Source organism: Staurois parvus, unplaced genomic scaffold (genome assembly GCF_062004578.1).
Source record: "Staurois parvus isolate SC_StPar_1 unplaced genomic scaffold, SC_StPar_1.0 ptg000133l, whole genome shotgun sequence".
NCBI lineage: Eukaryota > Metazoa > Chordata > Amphibia > Anura > Ranidae > Staurois > Staurois parvus.
This window is the reverse complement of record NW_028317929.1, coordinates 6,930,618-6,953,384: the sequence shown is the minus strand read 5'-3', so window position 1 is coordinate 6,953,384 and position 22,767 is coordinate 6,930,618. Positions and strand designations below refer to the sequence as shown.

General features: G+C 40.8%; 1 protein-coding gene across 5 annotated transcripts in view; it reads right to left on the bottom strand.

Annotated features, from left to right (window-relative positions):
* Nucleotides 1–909: 909 nt before the first annotated feature.
* The window catches only part of PPP2R2B (protein phosphatase 2 regulatory subunit Bbeta), a 496,093-nt gene continuing 474,235 nt past the window's right edge, over nucleotides 910–22,767 (bottom strand). For all 5 annotated transcript variants that reach the window (XM_089673007.1, XM_089673008.1, XM_089673009.1 and 2 more), the window contains 3 exons: nucleotides 8,922–9,091; nucleotides 7,004–7,095; nucleotides 910–1,601 (listed from right to left, as the gene is read on the bottom strand). In XM_089673007.1, the coding sequence (XP_089529133.1) occupies nucleotides 1,322–1,601; nucleotides 7,004–7,095; nucleotides 8,922–9,091 (542 nt within the window). In that variant the 3' untranslated portion in view covers nucleotides 910–1,321. The remainder of the gene's footprint in view (nucleotides 1,602–7,003; nucleotides 7,096–8,921; nucleotides 9,092–22,767) is intronic.

Genomic DNA, 22,767 nt, shown 5'->3' with positions numbered 1-22,767 from the left:
AGGCCTCTCTCATCTTTTTAAGTGGGAGAACTTGCACAATTGGTGGCTGACTAAATACTTTTTTGCCCCACTGTGTGTGTGTATATATATATATATATATATATATATATATATATATATATATATATATGTATTTTACCCCTTTTTCAAATCCACACCACCACTCAAGGCTCTATCTGGCTACATTCTCCCACCACAGATAGTCAGAAAACTCTAGATTTTAATAAACAACCCTTTTTCTGCATATACAATCGGTAAAAGACATGCTTCCCTTCCATCAGTATCCAATTCATTTTATTGGGTGAGTGATAAATACAACACCTCCAGACTTCTTTGCTCTACAGGAGAGAAACCTGGCAGGATTGTAAACTATCAAGGTTATTGAATGCAGATGAAAGGGAGTGTGGCTTTACCCACCGTTTAGACTGGGTATAAGATTAATTTACCCCAGCCACTCTGTAAAAGGACATTCATAAAAGTAATACCCCAACTACTTGACAAGACACATTCATATACCAGTACAGTGAAGTATGCCTCAACCACTCTGACAAAATACATTCTAATATACCCCAAACACTCTGTAGCAAGACACATTCTTATCTCAGTAAAGGTGAGTATGTCTTAATCGCACTGTGGCATGGGGTTAATACAACAGTACAGCTGCATATACCCCAACCACTCTGTGACAAGACAATCTTATAGAAGTAGAGTATACTGCAACCATTTTGAGACCATACACATTCATATATCAGTACAACAGAGCATACCCCAACCACTGTGAAGAGACGCAATCATAAATCAGTACAATGGAGTACACCCCAGTCAATCTGTAACAATACATTCATATAATACAGTTGAGTATACAGTTTGTAAAACACGTTTCTGGAACAGAGAGGGTGACACACATGCTTGTAATGATCATCTTTTATTAAAAATTTAATTACCAATTAAAAAGAAATAGTATATATACTCAACGTTTGTGTTCTCCAAAGTTTCTTGCTTAAACCCTTCATGCTGCATGAGAGGCCAGCAACATACCCCTACAGAGCATGTTTTAGAACCATGCCACAGGAAGGCTGCCAACGCAAAGAAGGAGAAAAAAAGAAAAAAAAAAAAACAGAATTGAAAAATTGTCAGCAGTTTGAAATGGTGTAAAGGGTGTTCAGGATGAGTGTTTCACCTATATGTCGGCAAAGGAAGGACATGGTGAATGAAAAAAACCCAAAAAAAACCACAAAAATAAAATATTAGAAAATGGGAGAAGAAAAATATATTAAAAAGCCTTAGAACACATGGTACCTAGTATTTTTGTAATAGCGTTCTAGTTAACCTTGTCCTGAAATATATACAGATTATTTGTGGCTGCCACGGCTATGATGTTTTCTGAAGGGTGCCAAGCAGTGTGGAGAATTTTTTTGCTAAAGTCCAGGCTATCCACGCTAATTTCATCTTTTCTGCGTTTGCCTCCTACACAAACTTTGCGTGGCTTGAGAATTGCTCTAGGCTTGCTGTTCTCTCGAGAGGCTTCCAGTGTGACATCACGTTTGGTGTTGCGGTCAAACATTCTGAAGAAATTGTTGTACGAGCCAGTCATGATGACGCTGAAAGGAGAAAAGAAATAGGTAAAAAAATGAACAGCCAACTAATAAACACAATAACAGAGAAGGAAAATATTCAGTGGTAAAGCCCAACTCCAGCTATTTTTCAGTTCTTTATAGACTGAATATAGTATTCAGACTAGAGACTATAGCCTTCAGACTAAAGCAAATGCTGCTACAAAATTGTTATTGCTGTCTCTGAACCCGTTGAAGAGATATCACTTTACTTCCCATCATCCCAATGACAGCAAAACTTAAAATAAAGAGTGTTCATCACTAAACCGTAATGGCAACCTGAGAGGAGTTGTAACTTTACCCAATAATACTGTTGTTGGAACCCATGTTCCACCCTGAGGAAGTGAGGGAAATTTCCAATAAGGACCCAGCAAAGACTGCAAATTAAAAAAACTGATTTGTTTTTAAAAATGGTCAGAGTTGGGCTGTTTTGGCATTTCCAAACACCAGACTTTAAGTAGTATTAACATGTTCCTTAGTATTTCACATAGGATCTTAGTTGAATTAATAAGAATATAAAAGTGGAATAGTTATTATTTCAGCCAAGATTTAGTGAAGAGACCTAGGAAACATGACCTGCTAGTGCTAAAGGAGAACAGGCCTGGGAAAAGTAAGTGCATTTTCACATGGGCAGCCGGATGGAGGTAAAACAAGTAGTTGAGCTGCTGTTTTAATGTCCCCTGACCGGAAAGCTAAATTCTAATGCTGAGGTTAGATGAGACCGTGCAAATGCTGTGGCTAAGATGCTTTTACAGGTGGCCCTGCCTGTCAAACATGCCCATTAAGGGAATGCATCGCAACCATGAAACAAGCATTTGTTTTATACAAAATCCTCCTTGGGATTTAAAAAATAAAAAACACATTCAGGAGGAAGTAGGATAGCCTCATGAACGCATAAACACACTTAAACACTTGTATGCAAGAGCCCTATTTGTGAGAAATGTATAATTACATGGAGACCCTATTAGCCTTCTTGTATGCCAATATAGAAAAATGTCTAGTCATTTTCAAAAGGTGAGAGAACATTTGGAAAATTCTTGCAAAGTGAAAATTCTTGCAAAGTGAAAACCAGGAATTTGCTTTGCTGGAGGGAAAAAAAAAAAAGAAAAAAAGAAAAAAAACCATTCAACTGTATCAATTCCTTCATCCTCCAGGAACTGCCTGCATACTCTCACCACATGAGGCCGAGCATTGTCGTGCACCAGGAGGAACCCAGGACCCACTGCACCAGTGTAGGGTCTAACAATGGGTCCAAGGATTTTATCCTGATACTTAATAACAGTCGCTGCCATTGTCTAGCCTTTAGAGGTCTGTGCGTCCCTCCATGGATATGTCTCCCCAGACGATCACTGACCCACCACCAAAGCGGTCATGCTGAATGATGTTACAGGCAGCATAACATTCTCCTCGGCTTCTCCAGACCCTCTCACATCTGTCACATGTGCTGAGGATGAACCTGCTCTCATCTGTGAAAAGCACAGGGCGCCAGTGGTGAATCTGTCAATTCTGGTGTTCAATGAGAAATGCCAATCGAGCTCTATGGTGCCGGGCAGTGAGCACAGAGCCCACTAGAGGACGTCGGACCCTCAGGCCACCCTCATGAAGTCTGTTTTTGATTGGTCAGAGAAATTCACACCAGTGGCCTGCTGGAGGTCATTTTGTAGGGCTCTGGCAGTGCTCTGGCAGTGCTCATCCTGTTCCTCCTTGCACAAAGGAGCAGATACTGGTCCTGCTGATGGGTTAAAGACCTTCCACAGCCCTGTCCAGATCTCCTAGAGTAACTGCCTGTCTCCTGGAATCTCCTCCATGCTCTTGAGTTTGTGCTGGGAGACACAACAAACCTTCTGGCAATGGTACATATTGATGTGCCATCCTGGAGGAGTTGGAGAGCCTATGCAACCTCTGTAGGGTCCAGGTATTGCCTCATGCTACCAGTAGTGACACAGTTTTTCACTAGTTTTGCATTTGGCTAGGGTTAGTCAGAAGAGTAGGGATGAAAAGGTAGAAAAATGTCAGTGGCCTCCACCTGTAAAACCATTCCTGTTTTGGGGGTCGTCTCATTGTTGCCCATCTAGTACACCTGTTAATTTCATTAACACCAAAGCAGCTGAAACTGTATAACAGCACTGCATCTGATGCTTTGCATTGCACTTGGTTATGAAAGGCTTGGATGCAGCTGCTTGGCCATGGACACCCATTCCATGAAGCTCTCTATGCATTGTTGTTGTGTTATTCTGAAGGCCACATGAAGTTTGGAGATCTTTAGCTATTGACTCTGCAGACATTTGGTGACTTCTGCGCTTCAGCATGCGCTAAACCCACTGTGTCATTTTACGTGGCCTTCCATTTCGTGGCTGAATTGCTGCTGTTCCCAGTTGCTTCTACTTTGTTATAAAATCACTAACAGTTGACCGTGGAAAATTTAAAAGCAAGGAAATTTTCTTTGTATGAATGGATTGCATGGGTTGTTTCTAACATGTGGTGAAAAATTCATGTTAATAGCACGTTTAGGAATATATGTGCCTAAAAAAATGGTGATGTGTTCAAAACGTATTTTAGCTATTGTATACAGTGCTCAGCATAAATGAGTACACCCTAACAGATTTGTCAGAAAACCTTTACTCTCCTTTCAGAATCAACATTTTCTATGGGACACTATACTACAAAACACTCCCACAAATCCGGGCCATTAATTGCAAACAAGATTTGTTAATTTGCACACACAAATTATTTTTCCTAACAAACTCATTCAAGACCATGTTGCAAAAATGAATACACCCCAATGAAAGTCTTACGAGCAAAGCTAAATTTTAGACGACAAAATCCTATTTACCAAGAATTCAACTACAGGCGAGTCCAATTATTCAGTAAACAGGTGTCCAGCAGACTGTTGATTAGAAAACTCCTTCCCATTTCATGCTGTCAGCAATGGCATCAAATGGCAGAGAAAGGTCACAAGACCAGAGAAAGAAAATCATTTCTTTACACAAGAAAGATGAAGACTACAAGAAGATTAGCAAAGCTTTACTTATCAGTCAGAACACTGTAGCAAAAGTGCTACAAAAATTTAACAAACATGGAACTGCAACCACCTCAGAGAGACGTCTAGGCCATCCACGGAAGTGAATACCTCAACAGGAACATCTCCTGAAGGGTTGAAGAAAAATCGCCATGCAAGTTCACTGCAGTTAGCTAAAATTAGTAGAAGGCCAAGCTAGGGCGATTGTTTCCCGTAACACAATACTGCATGCACTGTAGAGGAATGGCATGCATGGGTGTCATCCACGAAGGAAGCCTCTCCTAAAGCCCATGCACAAAAAAGCCTGCCTAGAATTTGCCAGGGCCCATGGTAAAAAAGACTACTGGGATTCTGTACTCTGGAGTGATGAGACCAAGATGAATGTTTTTGGACCTGATGGCTTCAAAACTGTATGGTGTCGCAAAAGTGAGGCGTACAATGAAAAATGCATGGTGCCTAAAGTGAAACATGGTGGTGGCAGTGTCCTCCTGTGGGACTGCATGAGTGCTGCTGGTGTTGGGGAGCTACATTTCATTGATGGTATCATGAATGCACGGACGTACTGCTATATATTGCTCCGTGCCCTTGGTTGTCGTGCACTTTTTGGACAATGATCCAAAACACACATCTAAGGCCACTGTTGCATTTCTGAAGAAGAACAGAGTGAAAATGATTCAGTGGCCAAGTGACCTATGGAGAATTCTGAAGAGACAAGTTGAGCATCACTCCCCCTCCAGCATCCAGGCTCTAAAAGAGGTTGTTCTTGAATAGAAAGACAGATGTTGCAATATGTCGCCAAATTGTTCATTCCATGCCTAGAAGACTTGGTGCTGTCCTTACAAATCATGGAGATCATACAAAATACTAGACTGTAGTAGTTTTTGTTGTGGGATGTATTCATTTTTGCATCAACTAATTTGAGTAAAAATTAAGATTTTGTAATCTAACTTATATTATTAACATTACTTTCATGTAATGAGCTAAACAAGTGTTCTAGAACACTCAGTTTGGTCAAAATTTTGGAAATTGTTCTTGTGTTCATTGAGATATTGATTAAAATCTTACTTTTTAAAAGGGGTGTACTCATTTATGCTGAGCACTGTATATCTGCTGTGCAAGCCATTTCGGAATTTAATTTTCTCAAAAACCTGCTTTTCAGTTTGTGGCTGACTATGATTTTCTAAAGCTGCCAAAAACTCTAATCTCTCTTCTTTACAGCCATGGCAACAATACTCTTTAAAAGGCTTCCCAAGAATGCATCACATGCTTGGCCAAATGTTTTTTTTTTTTTTTCACGAAAGTCTGCACGAAGCATCTTTGGTAGGACTCTTGTACAAGATAATACAATTCAGTAAATTATTATACAATATTTATATAGCGCCAAAGGGTTTGCTCAGCACTGTACAGTAGCAAGGGGGACAGAACATGAGACAAGACAGTAACAATACAATACACGAGGGGTTCTAAATTCTGTCAAGTCCTACATTAAAGTAATATTAAACCCATAGTGTTCGTTTAACACATCCAGCACAACATTCCACACTAAATCAATAATTAAAATTCTTAACCCAGCACATGCGGTTTACAACTTTTAATGCTGGCTCCTACTATCTCAGAGCTGCTTCCCTGAACTACTGGTCTTCATGATAAAGAACCGTGGACAGTGCAGTCTCCAGCTAGTCTGATAAGTGTGGAGAAGGGAAGGGAGAGGAGAAGGGATGAACAGGGGATAGCCTTCCATTGTACGCTACTGGGCTGTGTGTTTCTATTGATGCATACCGAATGGGAAGACACAACTCTAGTTCCTTGCATGCAAAGGTGGCTCCTTAGGATGCTGCAAGGGACCATCCTGAAACAGGGAACCCGGGGCACTGTTCAAGCTTAAACTGAAGCACAGGCAAGGAATAAAAGATACAGATGATGCAAAATACGTAAGTGATTAAATTGGCTGCTGAAAATGCTTACAAACTGAGGGTAATATTACTTTGGAACAGGGGCAGGGAAAGACCTACAATGTATATAGTTCAACCTGAATTCACACAACCCTGAAATTTCTCTTTAATTTACCACGACTTTCTTAGGCTATGGTCCTAAGCTTACAAATTTCCCCTAGGTCTTAAACTAGAGTTAGAATCCACCCCCCCCCCCCCCTCGCAAAAAAAAAAAAAAAAAGTGTGAAGCCCTTACAAAAGTGATTCTAAAGTAATTTTATACAGAACACTGGGGAAAAAAAAAAACAAGGATTCACCCATTTTAATCCACATGCATTTACGATGTATCCAGGGGGTCCTCATTCAGTTGCTTTGACTGCTAAAGATGAAAGGACTTGTATACATTATGCAATGTTGAAAATAAGATACTGTGTCCTTACCTGTCTGAACCATTCCATACACATTCAAATTTGTCAAAGATGCAGTCATTCTCATAAAGTGAACATAGCTTGCTGCGGAGGTAATCATGGACCTGGAACAAAAGGATAACGTGGCACATTTTCAGTATGAATGCTTAATCAGCACTGCAGCATGTTCTTAGGGATGTCACACTAAGCTGCTGGCTATAACTAGAAATAATGTTTTGGGGTTAAAGAAAATGGGTTAGATCTGTAATATCTGTATTTATTACTATCATTTACCCATGAAAGAGGTCTCCACATTTTTCTCTCTTGGTAACCACTATAACAGAAATATGTGAGGTGAAATCTACCCACACACGTCTGACAACAGTTTCTAAAACCCAGTACACATGGACCGAAATTTGTCCAGTTTATAAGGAACCGTTCAACTTTTGGTACACGTGTACTGCTGTCTGTTAATCAGAAGCCAGGTGTATTCTGGGGGGTAGGGGATCCAGAGGTAGTAGACTGGCTTGCAGCACTTTATATGCCCCCAAAGAACTGGGGAGGTTAATTCTCCTGGACTTTAGAAAGCATTATAATGTGGCTCAATTGACCAAACAAATCTAACTCTATTCTCCTTCCTACTGGCCAGATTAGGTTTCCATGGAGGCTCAGACCTGCGGTCCAAAACCACTAGGTGTAGTAATGTGGGTCTTTCCTAAATTTCCTAAAGTGGTTTTAGGCCCTACTCTATCTCACTCCCTGATTGTACTACATTCCTCCTGTAAGAGATGGCCTCTCCAGTCTCCTCATATGGCAATGTCCCCATTACTTAATAATCCCACATTCCCACCTGGCCTACTATAGCTCCATCAATTTCACTGGTGGTTGAATAAATTTCCTTGACCACAAAGGCATGCGCCCATCTTCCTATTTCACTTAGCTGCCTTCAGAACTGTTCAGACTACAACACTGCACTATTTGCACTCTCTCCAAAAACCTACAGTTTTTGAAAATAAATACTTTTGAGACACAGTGCAGATGGGTGGTATCGAAATGCTATACAAATTGCTTGTTTCTACACCTAACCAGTTGTTTAACCATTAGCATAGGAGAGAGATCTAGGTGAAGAAATTGAGAGGTTTGGAGGGCCAGGGCTTCTCGAATTCATAAATGTATTATGAATACGACATTGATTGAAGCTGGTTATAAGTTTTTTTTCCCCAGATGGTATTTGGCTCTAAAATGTACCCTGGACCCTCTTCTTGCTTTCATGGATGTGGTCAGGTGGGAAAAGTATTACAAAGAGGGTGGACCTGCCCCAAGGACGGGTGATTCTGGACATGAGTTCACTCCCTGATAAACTCAGTAACTATGGTTAATATCAAGAATGCTAGGGCAGTCAACAACCTTCCCAGGTATACCTAGATGTTGATGTAATTTATGTTTCTAGCAGCTAGAATAGCGATAACCACATCCTGGATAATCCTCAACTAAAAAATGGTTAGTGCTCTGCGAGATAAACTATTTATGTTTGAAAAGGTCTGGAACCTCTGGATTTCATTTTTACAACTCCCGTCTGGATGACAGCAGACTTGTGGGGGTAGTAGAAGCGGAGCTTTGGACACGCACTTTCTCCCCCGCTTTCCTCCCCAATTCTTTAATTTTCCTTTTCTATATTCCTTCTTCCCTCTTTTCTTGTTAACATTATTACCCTCTTTACGCTAAGTCTTGTGCTCACATTCATATACCAATGAGGGATTCTATATGCAATTTCTGCTCTAATAAAAGTTTACAATGAGTTTACTTATTTTCTTAGAATGTACTTTAGGATATATCGTATGGAATGCTGCCTGGAATCAGCCAATGTCAACTGACTGCTGTTCCCCTCCGGTACCTTTTCTCCTACATTTTGTAAAAGTGATGTACTTTTCTTTGTGAATGGTTACTATACCTGGTATGTCTCTATTGGTCTGTTCTCCATGTTCAGATCCCAGACTTTGACAGTAAGGTAGTCTCGGGTCATGATATACCGGCCACTATGGTTAAACTTTACATCTGAAATGGAAGAGATGATTTCGGAAAAAAACGATCTGTTGCTGGGATCTTCTGGCTCTTCAAATACTGTAAAGAATGAAAAATGTTTTAATTATATATACACATTCACCTATTGTGTGACTAATTTAAAAAGTGGAAGTGAAAAACATTCCAATCATTCAGGTCAATTTAATCGGTTAGTTAAAAGAACGTTGGGGTTGTGCAAAGAGCAATAACTAACAGCAGGCAGATATCAGCTTATTAAAGTGGTTGTAAAGGCACAATGTTTTTTTATCTTCTGTGTGCAGCAGTGCCCCCAGCCCCCTCAATACTCACCTGAGCCCCAGCGATGTGCACAACAGTGTCGGTGGGGGGGGGGAGAGAGAGACCAAGCCGCGGCACCATGTGTGGACACACGGAGCAGTGGGTGCCCCCATAGGAAGCTGCTTGCTGTGGGGCACCCGACAGAATGGAGGAGCCAGGAGAGCCTGCAGGGGACCCAAGAAGAGGAGGATCCAGGCTGCTCTGTTCAAAACCACTGCACTGAGCAGGTAAATATATGTTTGTTATTTTACCCCAAAAAAAACCCAAAAGCCTTTAGTATCACTTCAAGTTCCAATTAGGTGAGATGTCTAATGGATTGCTACCTGCTACTCCACTATGCACATTTCCATTGTACAAGTTTATGGAGTAAACCAGTTTCTTTACAGTGGCAATGGAGGAAAAGGAAACCGGCATTACACATAAATACATTTCTCAGCACAAGATTAAGTCAACAGTACATTTTATTTTCACATTATGAACTTGGAAAACTGATCACTGGTCCAGACTCATCATCGGTAACAGCTGTTTTTCTTTGCTCCACATTTATAAGACTGCATCAGCATGTTCTTTATTGTGCAAACCACCCTTGTTTGAAATCTAATTTCTGAAAAGAAGATAGAGAGCTAATAAGCCCTAAACAACAACAAATTGGAAGTTGATTAATAATTTATTCTAGGGTGTATCTGTACTATTAAACGCCATCTTTAATTTCCATGTCCCTTTCCTCCAACCTGTTGCAAACTTGGGCTATATTATTATAGACAAATCCACTGGTAAATGGGTATGCTTGGACATATATTCAGCGTGTAAAATAAATATTGAACACGTCACCTTTTTTCTCGGTAAATATGTCTCTAAAGGTGTTATTGACATGAAATTTTCGGTAACAACCCAGGCAATCCATACATACAAAGAAACCAAAACAAATAAGTTCAGAAATTAAGTTATGTGTAATAAAATGGAATGACACAGGGAAAAAGTATTGAACACGCTAATTGAAATGTATTTAATACTTCGTACAAAATCCTTTGTTGGTAATGACAGCTTCAAGATGCCTCTTGAATGGAGAAACAAGTCACATGCATTGCTCAGGTGTGATTTTGGCCCATTTTTCCACACAATCTTCAAATCTTGAAGGCTCCGTGGGCACGGATCTTTAGTTCTTTCTATAGATTTTCTGTTGGATTCAAGTCAGGTGTTAGGTTGTGCCATTCTAAAAGCTTTATTTTCTTTAAAACCAATTGAGAGTTTACTTGGCTTTGTATTTGGAATCATTGCTGAAATGTCCACCCTCGTTTCATTTTCATCATCCTGGTAGATGGCAGCAGATTTTTTAGCACCTTTAGAAATATATTTACAGAGAAAAATGTGGACGTGTTCCATATTTATTTTACCCGCTGTATATATATATATATGTTATAATTCTATATTTGCTAATTATTTTGACATGCCGTTATTACAAACCTTATTAATTTATCACAACCTGGCAAATTTCTGAGGAGTTCAATATGCTCATGTCCTTGTCCTCACAGATTTGATATAGAAAAGAAAACTTGCAAAAAAAATTATAAAATCGCAAAGTACAATTTTACTGCATCTATGGCACATGGCCTTTTTGTTCCCATTTGCCCCCTCACCATATAAAAAGGACACCTATGAGGGAAATACAGAGGCTAACATTGCCAACTTCCTCCTGGATACTTCAATTGTCTGGCTGTCATACTATTATGTAGCTACAATACTTTCTGATTCTATAGTTTAGAAGAAGCATGCAGCCAAGAGTAGTCACTGTGTGCAGGGTTTCTGAGTCATCCCTTATAACTGTCACTTAGTATATTTCTGTTTCATCAAACGGAACACAGGTGCTGCAGAAGTGAAGTTCTATTTATCTAGGATGCAGTAAGTGTCCAGCAGATGTCACAAATACATAAAAATGTAAGTTACAAAATACATCACCATTCTGTAGTTGTAGGCCAAGTGCAATTAGCACAACATTCACACTCTTCAGTGAGAGCATGATGTCACCCTTGAAAACATGTGTGCCCAGCTAATTGTGTAACACTTGCCAAGACTGCATTACACTATAGTAGCAAGGGCAGAAGCATTCAGCATTTTATAGTGACTAATGAAATCCTGCTAAACCAAGATCCTATTCATTCTTAATTGTTTAGCTCCAAATCAGTATTGTATACCAAAAGCAAAAAGAGGATGACATGGTTTTTTATTACAATGCTAGCCACAAATGTAGGATGGTGCTATTATACCCCAATACCTATGGAGGAGCAATTTCTTGTATTATTTCCAGATATGTTCATGCAAACGATTCATCTAAAAACATTTTCTCAGTGGCACAGCCCTGAGTGAACCTAACACTTTCTTTGATATGCCGCGGACAACCCAATTGGAGTTTCTGGCCTAGTTTTGGATGATGCCATCCAATCTGTGGGGTTTTCTACACAACTACAGATCCATATATCCATTTAATTTTGGACAAGAAAGACAAAATGACTGAACTGCTGCCTAAAGTGTAACTAAAGGGAAAACGTTTTCTTTAGTTTTGGATAGAGTGGAGAGGAATTAGAATACCTGCCTGTTTTTATTCTGGGCTGTGTTCCCATTAGGGAAATTCACCCAATTTGTCCAGTTTCTATTTGTTCCCATTAGCAGGAAAAGTGAAAGTAAAAAAATCCCAAATGTTGGGTTGTCCAACAATCTTCCAATGGGGACACTAATTCTGGTGGCCTGAGAGTCCTTAAGGGATTCCCTTAATTTGAAGGGATTTTCCCCTCTCATCCCGTTTTGGCTATGGGAAAGGAAGTGAAGGGAAATATCCCCAAAGGGGCACATACACTCGACAGCCATTTTAGAGATGGTTGTGTGTGAAAATCCCAGTAGATCAGCAGTTTTTGAAATACTCAGACCAGCCTGTCTGGCATCAACAACCATGCCACGTTCAAAGACAATTTAATCCCCTTTCTTCCCCATTCTGATGCTCGGTTTGAACTTCAGCAAGTTGTCTTCACCAAGTCTAGATGCCTAAATGCATTGAGTTGCTGCCATGTGATTGGTTGATTAGCAATTTGTGTTACCAAGCAATTGAACAGGTGTACCTAATAAAGTGGCCGGTGAGTGTATCAAAAGAAATAAACCAAAAGGGGTTAAAACCCTCCCTTACACTATCCAAAATAAAAAAAATTGTTTTACCTATGGTTCTACTTTAAGATCACCACACATGGTTCAATTTCCTTTAAATCCATCAACTACATAGTTCTGGGACCTACCTGATTGGATACAAATTAAATGGATAGTGTAGGTAGGTCCTTTAGAGGTTCTGTTGTGGCAACAAGCTGCAAGCTACAGAATCACTGGGATTAATTTTCCCTTCTCCTATGGCATCACAATTTCACTGCCTAAACCAGTACAACTTTGCTTCATTGTACACCCCTTGAGGGTTAGGGACTGATGTGAATGTACAATATATATGTAAAGTGCTGCGTAAACTGACGGCGCTATATAAGTACCTGAAATAAATAAATCACTGCTTACTGGCTAGCAACAGATTTCAAAGAATTTCAGGCAATGAGGGAATGACACCAAAGAGGAAAAAACAACACTTGGGCAATTTTATAATTTATTAAGGGGTTGCTAGGTGCATAAATGCCAGTTCGATGTGGCCCTTATTTGTTTCTAAACCTAATTAGTTCTTTGCAGAGTAGCTCATGTTATGTCTATGCATTTTACCACTGAAGAACTACCATATCAAGACTATATCCAAGATTATGAAATTCATGTACTGCTCATCTAAATACCCAGAACTCTTAATTCTCTTATGAAAGTAGCTTTAAATTATGCTGATGACATTTAATAGCTCTGCATATTATCTACAGTCTCAAGTATACTGTATACAATGGTTTTTATGAATGAAAGCCAAAAAAAAGTGGCAGTCAAGATAAGCAGAGGACAGACAGGTGTGCTCTAAAACGTCTCCAACATGGTAGTAAGGCTAACTAAAGAAGTTTAAATTGTGTAGTAGCAAACAACCACATGAGACCTTCCACTTGTAGATCTATTCAAAACCCTAATCTGGTTACTATGGAAACTAGCATTTGCGTAGTTCCATCATCCTAATAATTGCCAATCACTCAACTTGCTTTGACAGCAAGGGGTATGCAGAGCAAAAAGGTCAAATCTATGTACACTCTAAATACAATGCCACAGGGACAGGTTTTCTGTTCAAATACAGGGGTTTTTTTTTTTGTTTTTTTTAATTAAAACCAAGGTTGTATGGTTTACAAGCCCTTGTGAACACACCTATGACCACCTAATGCCTTTGTGATTTAGGACAATGATTCAGGAAGTGCAAATCTGAACAAAGTAAAGTTAGCTACCACAGGTCAGGCCAATCTAACTGTGCAAAATGAATGAAAACGCAAAATATTAAAGTGTGAGAATGGACAGCTCATTTTTAAAGTGTTACAAAACCGACAACAGTAAAATCAGTCTGTATATGCAGTAAAGCATGCTTGGTATACTCACTGTGGAACCTAAAGGGTTAATCCTCTACATCGTGTAAAAAGGCTGTTTGATCCTGACTTCTTTGCCCCTCCTCTTGTTCAAATGTCCACACTGATAAGACAGACTGAACCCATAGCCCTTCTGCACATGCTCAGTTTAGTGTGTATTGCTAGAGAGGTTTTTTTTTTTGTTGGGGGGGAGAGTGCATGTGATCAGCATAGGGCCAATCAGCACTGTCCAGACAGAGGTCAGGGGTTCTGCATCCTCCTAGTCGCATCAGTGTGAATGGGGGCCAAAGGAAAACGGTCACAAGACAAATATACAGGCAGACTGGAAGGCAATCACTACTTTCAGGAGATGGTTAGCAGTAGGTGGCTTCTATTACAGGCATGTTCATGCCAGGTGTGGTGGGACTGCACCTGGCAACCAGGCCCAGAACAATCCAAAAGGCAAAATTCATTGTTAACCACCAGGCCAGGTCACATCACCACATTGTGGTGGTATGCACTGCAAAAAAGTACAACTACCACATCATATAGCTCTGAGGCCAATAGATCCTAATGGAATGCCACTTTTACAAGAAAAATAAATAAATAAATGCAATCCACTAGGATCAGCGGATCGGTACCGAGGTTATCCTGCTGCATACCAGAGACTGTGTTCTAGCTGCTGATTCAGGTTCTTGATCAGCATCCGGTCTTGTAACCCATACCTTCGGTAATTAGGGCAATTATGAAATGTTAAATTGTATCCATATTTATGCTCCTTTATCAGCTACTGGCTTTCTTAGCCTCCCTGGCAGTATTCCCGAGTGTAGCTCGGGGTAAAGTTTCAGTACCACAAGCGGTAACCCCGAGCTACACTCGGGCTTACCATGCAGCGCTGCTCCAGGATCTGTTCTTCTCTTACCTTGTCCTGCGCTCCCGCGATGTCCCCCCTGCAGTGTCCCCTGTAATGTCCTCTGGCGGATGCCGGCATCTGTCTTCTGGGTTCCGTCCCCTATGATGTCGGGACATACGGGGCCGGAACGGCGGGAAATTTGAAAATGACAAAAAGTTACATTCACTAAAATCACATAGTAAATCATTACTGTATCAAACCATTTCACATACATTTTGTCCCTAGTGCTTTGCCCTGTGCCCTGCCTGCATTTTTACTGTTCTTATTGCCTGGAAACTGAGAAAAGTCCATGGCGTCCAAAAAGCATCCCTTTAGGTCAAAAGTGGTTTTAGATCAGCTAGAGAACAGCGATAGTAAATTAGAACTACTTGCAGAATTGAGTGATAATGATTAGTGGGGAAATTCTTCATCAGACACTGAAAACGATTTTGCGACTTTGCTCAGTGATGTGCGAACTTGGCGCTATATTTCAAATTTCAGTGTTTGATTATATTATTGAAATAAATTTATTATATTTTTTATGATTATTTATTAAATTATAATTTATGATTTCGTGTTTCAAATTTTAACATACCTGGGATGTTTACTAGACTCTTGTTCGGACAGATTTCAGTGAGTTATTCCTAAAAATTACAGGCCTACGATAAAAAAAATACATATTTCCATGCAAAAAATTTACCGCTTTGAGCACAGAAATACTGACATAATCAGACCGCTAGGGAGGTTAATGAAGTAGTGCTGGACTGCTCTAAAATACCTCCTGATTTTTAATGCATTTGCTGGCTCTGTTGCAACACTAAGGCCTCATTTACACTTGTGGGAGCGGGGATCAGTAAAAGCACAAGGCTAAGCCACATTTTTTACTGCCCTCAACCACTCCACTTTAACTGCATGCCGCCCAGCCACTGTACATATATGGCGGCAGGGCGGCACGCACAGGCAAAACCACGTTTTAAGACGTGTGTTTTGTAAACAAATAGGGGGCGCACGTGAGGCGCGCCGCCGCCCTATTTGTCCCGCGGTTCTCTGCCGCAGATGTGAGTCGCCGGGTCACAGCCGCTCCTTAGCGGCTATGTCCCGGCGATCGGCGGGAAACAGTGACAGAGAGCACAGCTGCAGTAGCTACGCTGTCTGTCACTTCCCTGACAGCTCGAGGATGAGCTGATCGAGAAAGAACAGTTTTTCTTTCTCGATCAGCCTTGTCCCGCCCAGTACACACCCCCGCCCCCTAGTAAAACACTCCCCTCACTCCTATAACCCTTCCCTGCAAAAAACAGTTAACCCCTTTCTTCCCTATTGTCATTAGTACAGTGTCAGTTTTTTTTTTTTTGCACTGATCACTGTATTAGTGTTTTTGGGGATGTCAGTGACCCCAAGTCAGTACCCCCCAAAATGTCCGCCGCAGTCCCGCAGTCCTGCCATAAGTCCCTGATCGCCGCCATAATTTGCTGATCGCCGCCATTATCAGTATAAAAAAACCCCTAAAAATCCGAGTATCTTTCCCGCCATTTGTAAACGCTATAACTTTCATGTAAACCAATTAATTTACACGTATTGGGTTTTTTTTTAGCAAAGACATGTCGCAGAATGCATTTTGGCAGAAATTTATGACTAAATTTGATTTTTGCATTTTTTTTTTACTGGACATGTTTTATAGCAAAAAGTCCAAAATATTGTTTTTCCTTCCTCAAAATTGTCAGCCTTTTTTTTTTATAGCGCAAAAAATAAAAAACCGCACAGGCGATCAAATACCACTGAAAGAAAGCTCAATTTGTGGGGAAAAAAAGGATGTAAATTTCATTTATGTACCATATTGCATGACCGCGCAATTGTCCGTTAAACTAGCGCAGCGCTGTATAGCAGAAAAATGGCGTAAATTGCAGTATTTATACCATAGTTTGTAGACGCTATAACTTCCACAAAAAGCAATCAATATACACTTATTGGGATTTTTTTACCAAAAACATGTAGCAGAATACATTTTGGCCTAAATTTATAGCCAACTTTGAGTTTGCTATATATTTTTTATAGCTGAAAATAAAAAATATTGTTTTTCTTCAAAATATTTGGCCTTTTTTTGTTTCTAGCGTGAAAAATAAAAAGCGCACAGATGATCAAATACCACCGAAAGAAAGCTCTATTTGTGTGGAAAAAAAGGACGTAAATTTCGTTTGGGTGCAGCATTGCATGACCGCGCAATTATCAGTTGAATTAGTGCAGCGCCGAGTAGCAAAAAGAGGCCTGGTCATTAAGGGGGGTAAATCCTCTGGAGGTCAAGTGGTTAAGCTGCAAAGGCAGCCAACGGGGAGTGTGCATATGCCCTGGTGTGGCAAAATTCATCCCCACTGTCATGCACAACCTATTTAACTGGTGCAGTTTCAGTGGTTAAAACAGTTCACAGTCAGTGAGGCGGCACCATAACGATTCCTTAACACCCTCTGAAGAGTGTCCCACCACAGATAACTCTTCAAGGGCAACAAATGTGTAAATCCTGTCCTATTTCCCTAAATTATCCAGTTATAACCTGCAGCTATGGGGAAAAAAAAAAAAAAGAAAAGAAAGAAAAATCAGTGTCCTTGAGGGCTGGTTCACACTAGAATACATGGTGCAGTTTCTGGTTTAACAGCTCATTCATTTCAATGGGCTGCCAAATGTACCAGAACTACTTTTTGGATCTCACTGCACTAAACTGCATGGATGTACCATGTGGTTTGGGGACTGCAAATGCACTGCATTTGTGAGATGTGTTTGGGGTGTTATTAACAATGGAACCCATACGCATCTTAACACATGTTCATGTGCAGGAAAGGCGCTTCCATGTGTTTTTTCCTGCAACCCATTCCAGTATGAACCAGTCCTTAACCTCTCTGGTGGTATGATTATTTCAGACTTTTGGTGCTGAAAGCGGTACCATTATTTTGCATGGAAATTTGGAGTTTTATATTGTAGGCCTGTAATTCTTAGGAATAACTCACTGAAATCTGTCTGAACAAGAGTCTAGTAAACATCCCGGGTAGGATAAAACTTGAAACACAAAATCATAAATTATAATTTAATAAATAATAATAAAAAATGTAATTCAATAATATAATCAAACCAAAAAACACTGAAATTTGAAATATAGCGCCAGGTTCGCACATCACTGAGCAAAGTCGCAAAATCGTTTTCAGTGTCTGATGACGAATTTCCCCACCAACCATTATCACTCAATTCTGCAAGTGGTTCTAATTTGCTATCGCTGTTCTCTAGCTGGTCTAAAGCCGCTTTTGACCTAAAGGGACGCTTTTTGGACCCATGGACGTTTCTCAGTTTCCAGGCAATAAGAACAGTAAAAATGCAGGCAGGGCACAGGACAAAGCACTAGGGACAAAATGTATGTGAAATGCTTTGATACAGTAATGTTTTACTATGTGAATTTAGTGAATGTCACTTTTTGTCATTTTCAAATTTCCCACCGTTCCGTCCAGACGCTCACAGGGGACGGAACCCAGAAGACAGATGCCGGCATCCGCCAGAGGACATTACAGGGGACACTGCAGGAGGGACATCGTGGGAGCGAAGGAAAAGGTAAGTGATCGAGGGATCCCGGAGCAGAGTCGCACGGTAAGCCCGAGTGTAGCTCGGGGTTACCGCTTGTGGTACTGAAACTTTACCGAGCTACACTCGGGAATACCGCCAGGGAGGTTAATGTGCGCTCTGGATTTATATATGAACATGTCCTTACAGCTTCATGCACACTAGCTTAAAAAAAAATGCTGCTCCTGGAGGAGTTTAGCGCTTTGCCTGTAGAAACAACTGATGTTATCCTATGTGCCCATGCACATTAGGTAGTCTAGAGGTGATTTTTACGCTCAGCATTTAGAGGCAGAAAAAAAACCCTTCTGTTTTGCATGTTTTAGATAGTTGTTCTGGTAGAAGAAAAATGCTAAACGCCCCTAAACACTAGTACAAAAAACGCCCAAAAATATTGTTTTTTTTCCCGCCATGGGCACTGGCATTTTTTTTTTTTAAGCCAGTGTGCATGGAGCCTAAATATAACCTGATCATTCACATTATAGGAAAACGTATGTAACCACTTCACACTGGGCACTTTTACCCCCTCTCCCTCCCCAGGCCAATGTTCTCACACTTTGAATGACAACTGCATGGTCATGCAACTCTGTACCCAAAAGAATGTTTTAAATCCTTTTTTGAAGCTTACTTCTGGTGGTATTTGATCACCACCGGGTTTTTTCATTTTTTGCTAAATGAAAGAGCGAAAATTTTGAAAAAACAGAGGAAGCTGCACTGATGGCCACTTACAACATGCACTGATGGGGCTGCAATGATACTTAGGGAACTGATGATCAGTGCAAACAATGTAAACTGGAGTTGGTCTGCGTGCCGTCGGGTAATAGAACCATCTTCCAGGCGAACTCTGTACATCTTGGGTCCCAAAGGTTCTACAATGGTAGCAGGCAGCCACCGAGTGTCGGAACAACCATAAGTTCGGATCTAGACCTCTTGGTGGGCTGTAAAAATGGGAGACTCTGTTAGTAACCATCTTCTCTTGGGATTGCAGTACATGTTCATGGACGGTCTAAGGGCGAAGCATGTCAAAAGCAGTCTTTCCAGCATAAGCTCAGCTGGTGTTTTACCAATGGTAGCATGTGGTGTAGTTCTGTAAGCAAAAAGAAAGGAGTTCAACTGCTGAAGCGACAAGGACTTCTGGCTAGTTGCAGCCACTGTGGCCTTGAAAGTCTGTACAAACCGCTCTGCTTGACCATTTGTTGCTGGGTGATAAGGCGTGGTTAACTTGTGCTTGATCTTATAAACAGTAGGAAAACTCTGAAACTCTTGGCTCATGAATTGGGCACCGTTATCTGTGACAATCTCCCTGGGATAGCCAAAATGTAGCCATCAGGTGCAATAGTATGGAGATCATTGCCTTCGCAGTTGGCTGGGTAATTGGAATGACCTCAGGCCATTTTGAATGGGCGTCAATTACAATCAAGAAGGTCTGACCCTTTATAGGTATATATAGTGCAAAATCCCCCACGTAAATTATACATCCCCTAGTGGTAAATAGTAATATTCAACAAAATGACACTTAGACTGTGCAAAGTGACAAATATTTAAACAAAATATAATGCAAGATCAAAAAAATGATTATTAGTGATGCCACACTGTGTAAAATAAAAAAGAGTGTTCAATATGCTGTGATAATGATTTCACTCCATGCTGCCATTGTGCTCTTCGTGACTCTTGAAGTGACTCCCCTTGTAAATAGCCAAAGTGCCCCCTCACCTTCAATATTCGACCCTTGCGGGTCACAAGGCTTTGTATATATAATATATATCTCTGCCAGGATATTGATACTCCACTGCCTCCACCGACTTACATCAAGATCCTCCTCCAAGCTATGGGTTCCTCTCAAAAACCTTCAATATTCGACCCTTGCGGGTCACAAGGCTTTGTATATATAATATATATCTCTGCCAGGATATTGATACTCCACTGCCTCCACCGACTTACATCAAGATCCTCCTCCAAGCTATGGGTTCCTCTCAAAAACCTTTCCTCACAAACAGGGCGCATATGCAAGAGAAGAGCAGACCTCCATAGTGCAACACTATTTTAATGCACACAAGGTAAAATGCCAAAAACGCACTCACATGTAATCCCACAGAAAGAAGCAGTTCCCATGTGCTATGGGTATACTCAGGTGTACCAAGATGGCGTCCGAACCCGGAACCGGTTCCGGGTTATTGAATATTGAAGGTTTTTGAGAGGAACCCATAGCTTGGAGGAGGATCTTGATGTAAGTCGGTGGAGGCAGTGGAGTATCAATATCCTGGCAGAGATATATATTATATATACAAAGCCTTGTGACCCGCAAGGGTCGAATATTGAAGGTGAGGGGGCACTTTGGCTATTTACAAGGGGAGTCACTTCAAGAGTCACGAAGAGCACAATGGCAGCATGGAGTGAAATCATTATCACAGCATACTGAACACTCTTTTATTTTACACAGTGTGGCATCACTAATAATCATTTTTTTGATCTTGCATTATATTTTGTTTAAATATTTGTCACTTTGCACAGTCTAAGTGTCATTTTGTTGAATATCACTATTTACCACTAGGGGATGTATAATTTACGTGGGGGATTTTGCACTATATATATTTGTTAATTGATTATATTTGAAGGATATAAGTTGAGCGCTTCATCATTTATATTATTTGTTGACACATATCTGGAGGTATAAAGATTAGGTGATAGCAGCTTACTTTTTGATCACTAGGTTCTGTGGAGCGCAGGGGGATTTTTTATATATTTATTTTTGACCCTTTATAGGACCCGCAAAATCCAAGTGAAGGTGAAACCAGGGAACCATGGGCCAAGACCAGGGCTGAATACATCCTCGTGGAGAGTCTCTGGCAGTTTGTGCACATCCTACACAAGAATTGACATATGCTGTGATGTCTGCATCGAAGTTTGGCCACCACACATAACCTCGTGCTTTTTGTTTCATTTGTGTGGTTCTTGGGTGATCAGTATGTAGCAAGTCCAAGATATGCCTCTGGAGCGACTTTGGAACAATCACTTGGTCTCCCCATAGGACACAATTATCATTCACAGTCAATACAATACGTTTCCAGTAGTAAGATTCGTAATCATGTGTTACAGTCGCTGGCCAACCATTTTGTATAAAGGAGAGTACAGTTTTCAAGAAAGTATCTTTGGCTGTATGGGCTGCTATCTCTCCAGAAGACAGAAAGCGTGTGGTGGTGTACCGACAACTCAACAGATGGAGAAAAGGCTGGAGGCATTTCCGTTAGCCGGGACATTGCATCTGCATTAGCATCATGGCTTCAATACTTTATTCGGTAGCTGTATGCACCCAAAAATAGGGCATAGCGTTGGGAGACGGGCTGCAGTAGTCTGAGTGATGCCTTTGTCAGGGCTAAAAATCTGAAGAAGCGGTTTATGATCTGTTAAAATGGTAAACTCTCTACCATACAGGTAAAAGGTGAAACTTCCGAATTGCCCATATTAACGCAAGTGCTTCTTTATCAATTTGGGAGTAGTTGCTTTCTGTCTTTGTCAAGGATCTGGAGGCATAGGCCACTGGCTTCTCAGACCCGTCTGGTAGGAGGTGGGACAGTACTGCACCCAGACCATAAGGAGAGGCGTCACAAGCCAAGGTGACAGGCTTGTAGAGGTCATAATGTACAAGCATTCGTGACGCCAACAGTTTACGTTTAAAGATCTCAAAAGCTTGCTGACATTCAGCTGACCACTCCCATCTGGAGTGTTTCTCCAGGAGCTTATGAAATGGGAACAAAGCGTGAGCTAGGTTTGGAAGAAATTTATTATAATAGTTGAGCAGGCCAAGGCGCGATCGTAGTTGCTGGACATTTGTTGGGGCTGGAGCCTTGACTAAAGCATCAACCTTGGCTTTAGTGGTGTGTATACCTTCAGCATCTACTAGGTGGCCACAAAACTCCAATTTAGGTGACATGAATATGCATTTTGCCAAGTTCACCTTGAGACCCTGGTCTTCTGGAGTCTTTGCAAAACAAGCTCTACATTCCGCTTGTGTTCTTCATCCGTCCGACCAGTGATGAGCATATCATCTAACAGACACTGCGTGAAGGGAATGTCTGCTAAAATTTCATCCATCTTTCTCTGCCAGATGGCTGGGGCAGATGCAATGCCAAACACCATCCGATTGTATTCGTACAACCCCTTGTGGGTGTTAATGGTGAGGTATTTTCGACATGAGGGGTGGACTTAAAACTGTAAGTAAGCTTGCCTGAGATCGAACTTGGTGAACTTTTGTCCTCCAGCCAAGTGAGGTGAAAATGTCATCAACTCTAGGTAGAGGATACTGGTCTACTTCCAGTTGGGTATTTAGTACCATGCGAAAATCCCCACAAAAGTCTCCATTTGATTTCTTTATTGGCACAATAGGTGAGGCCCATTCGCTGTGCTCTACTTTGGAAATTACACCACCTTCTAGCCGGAACAGTTCAGCTTCT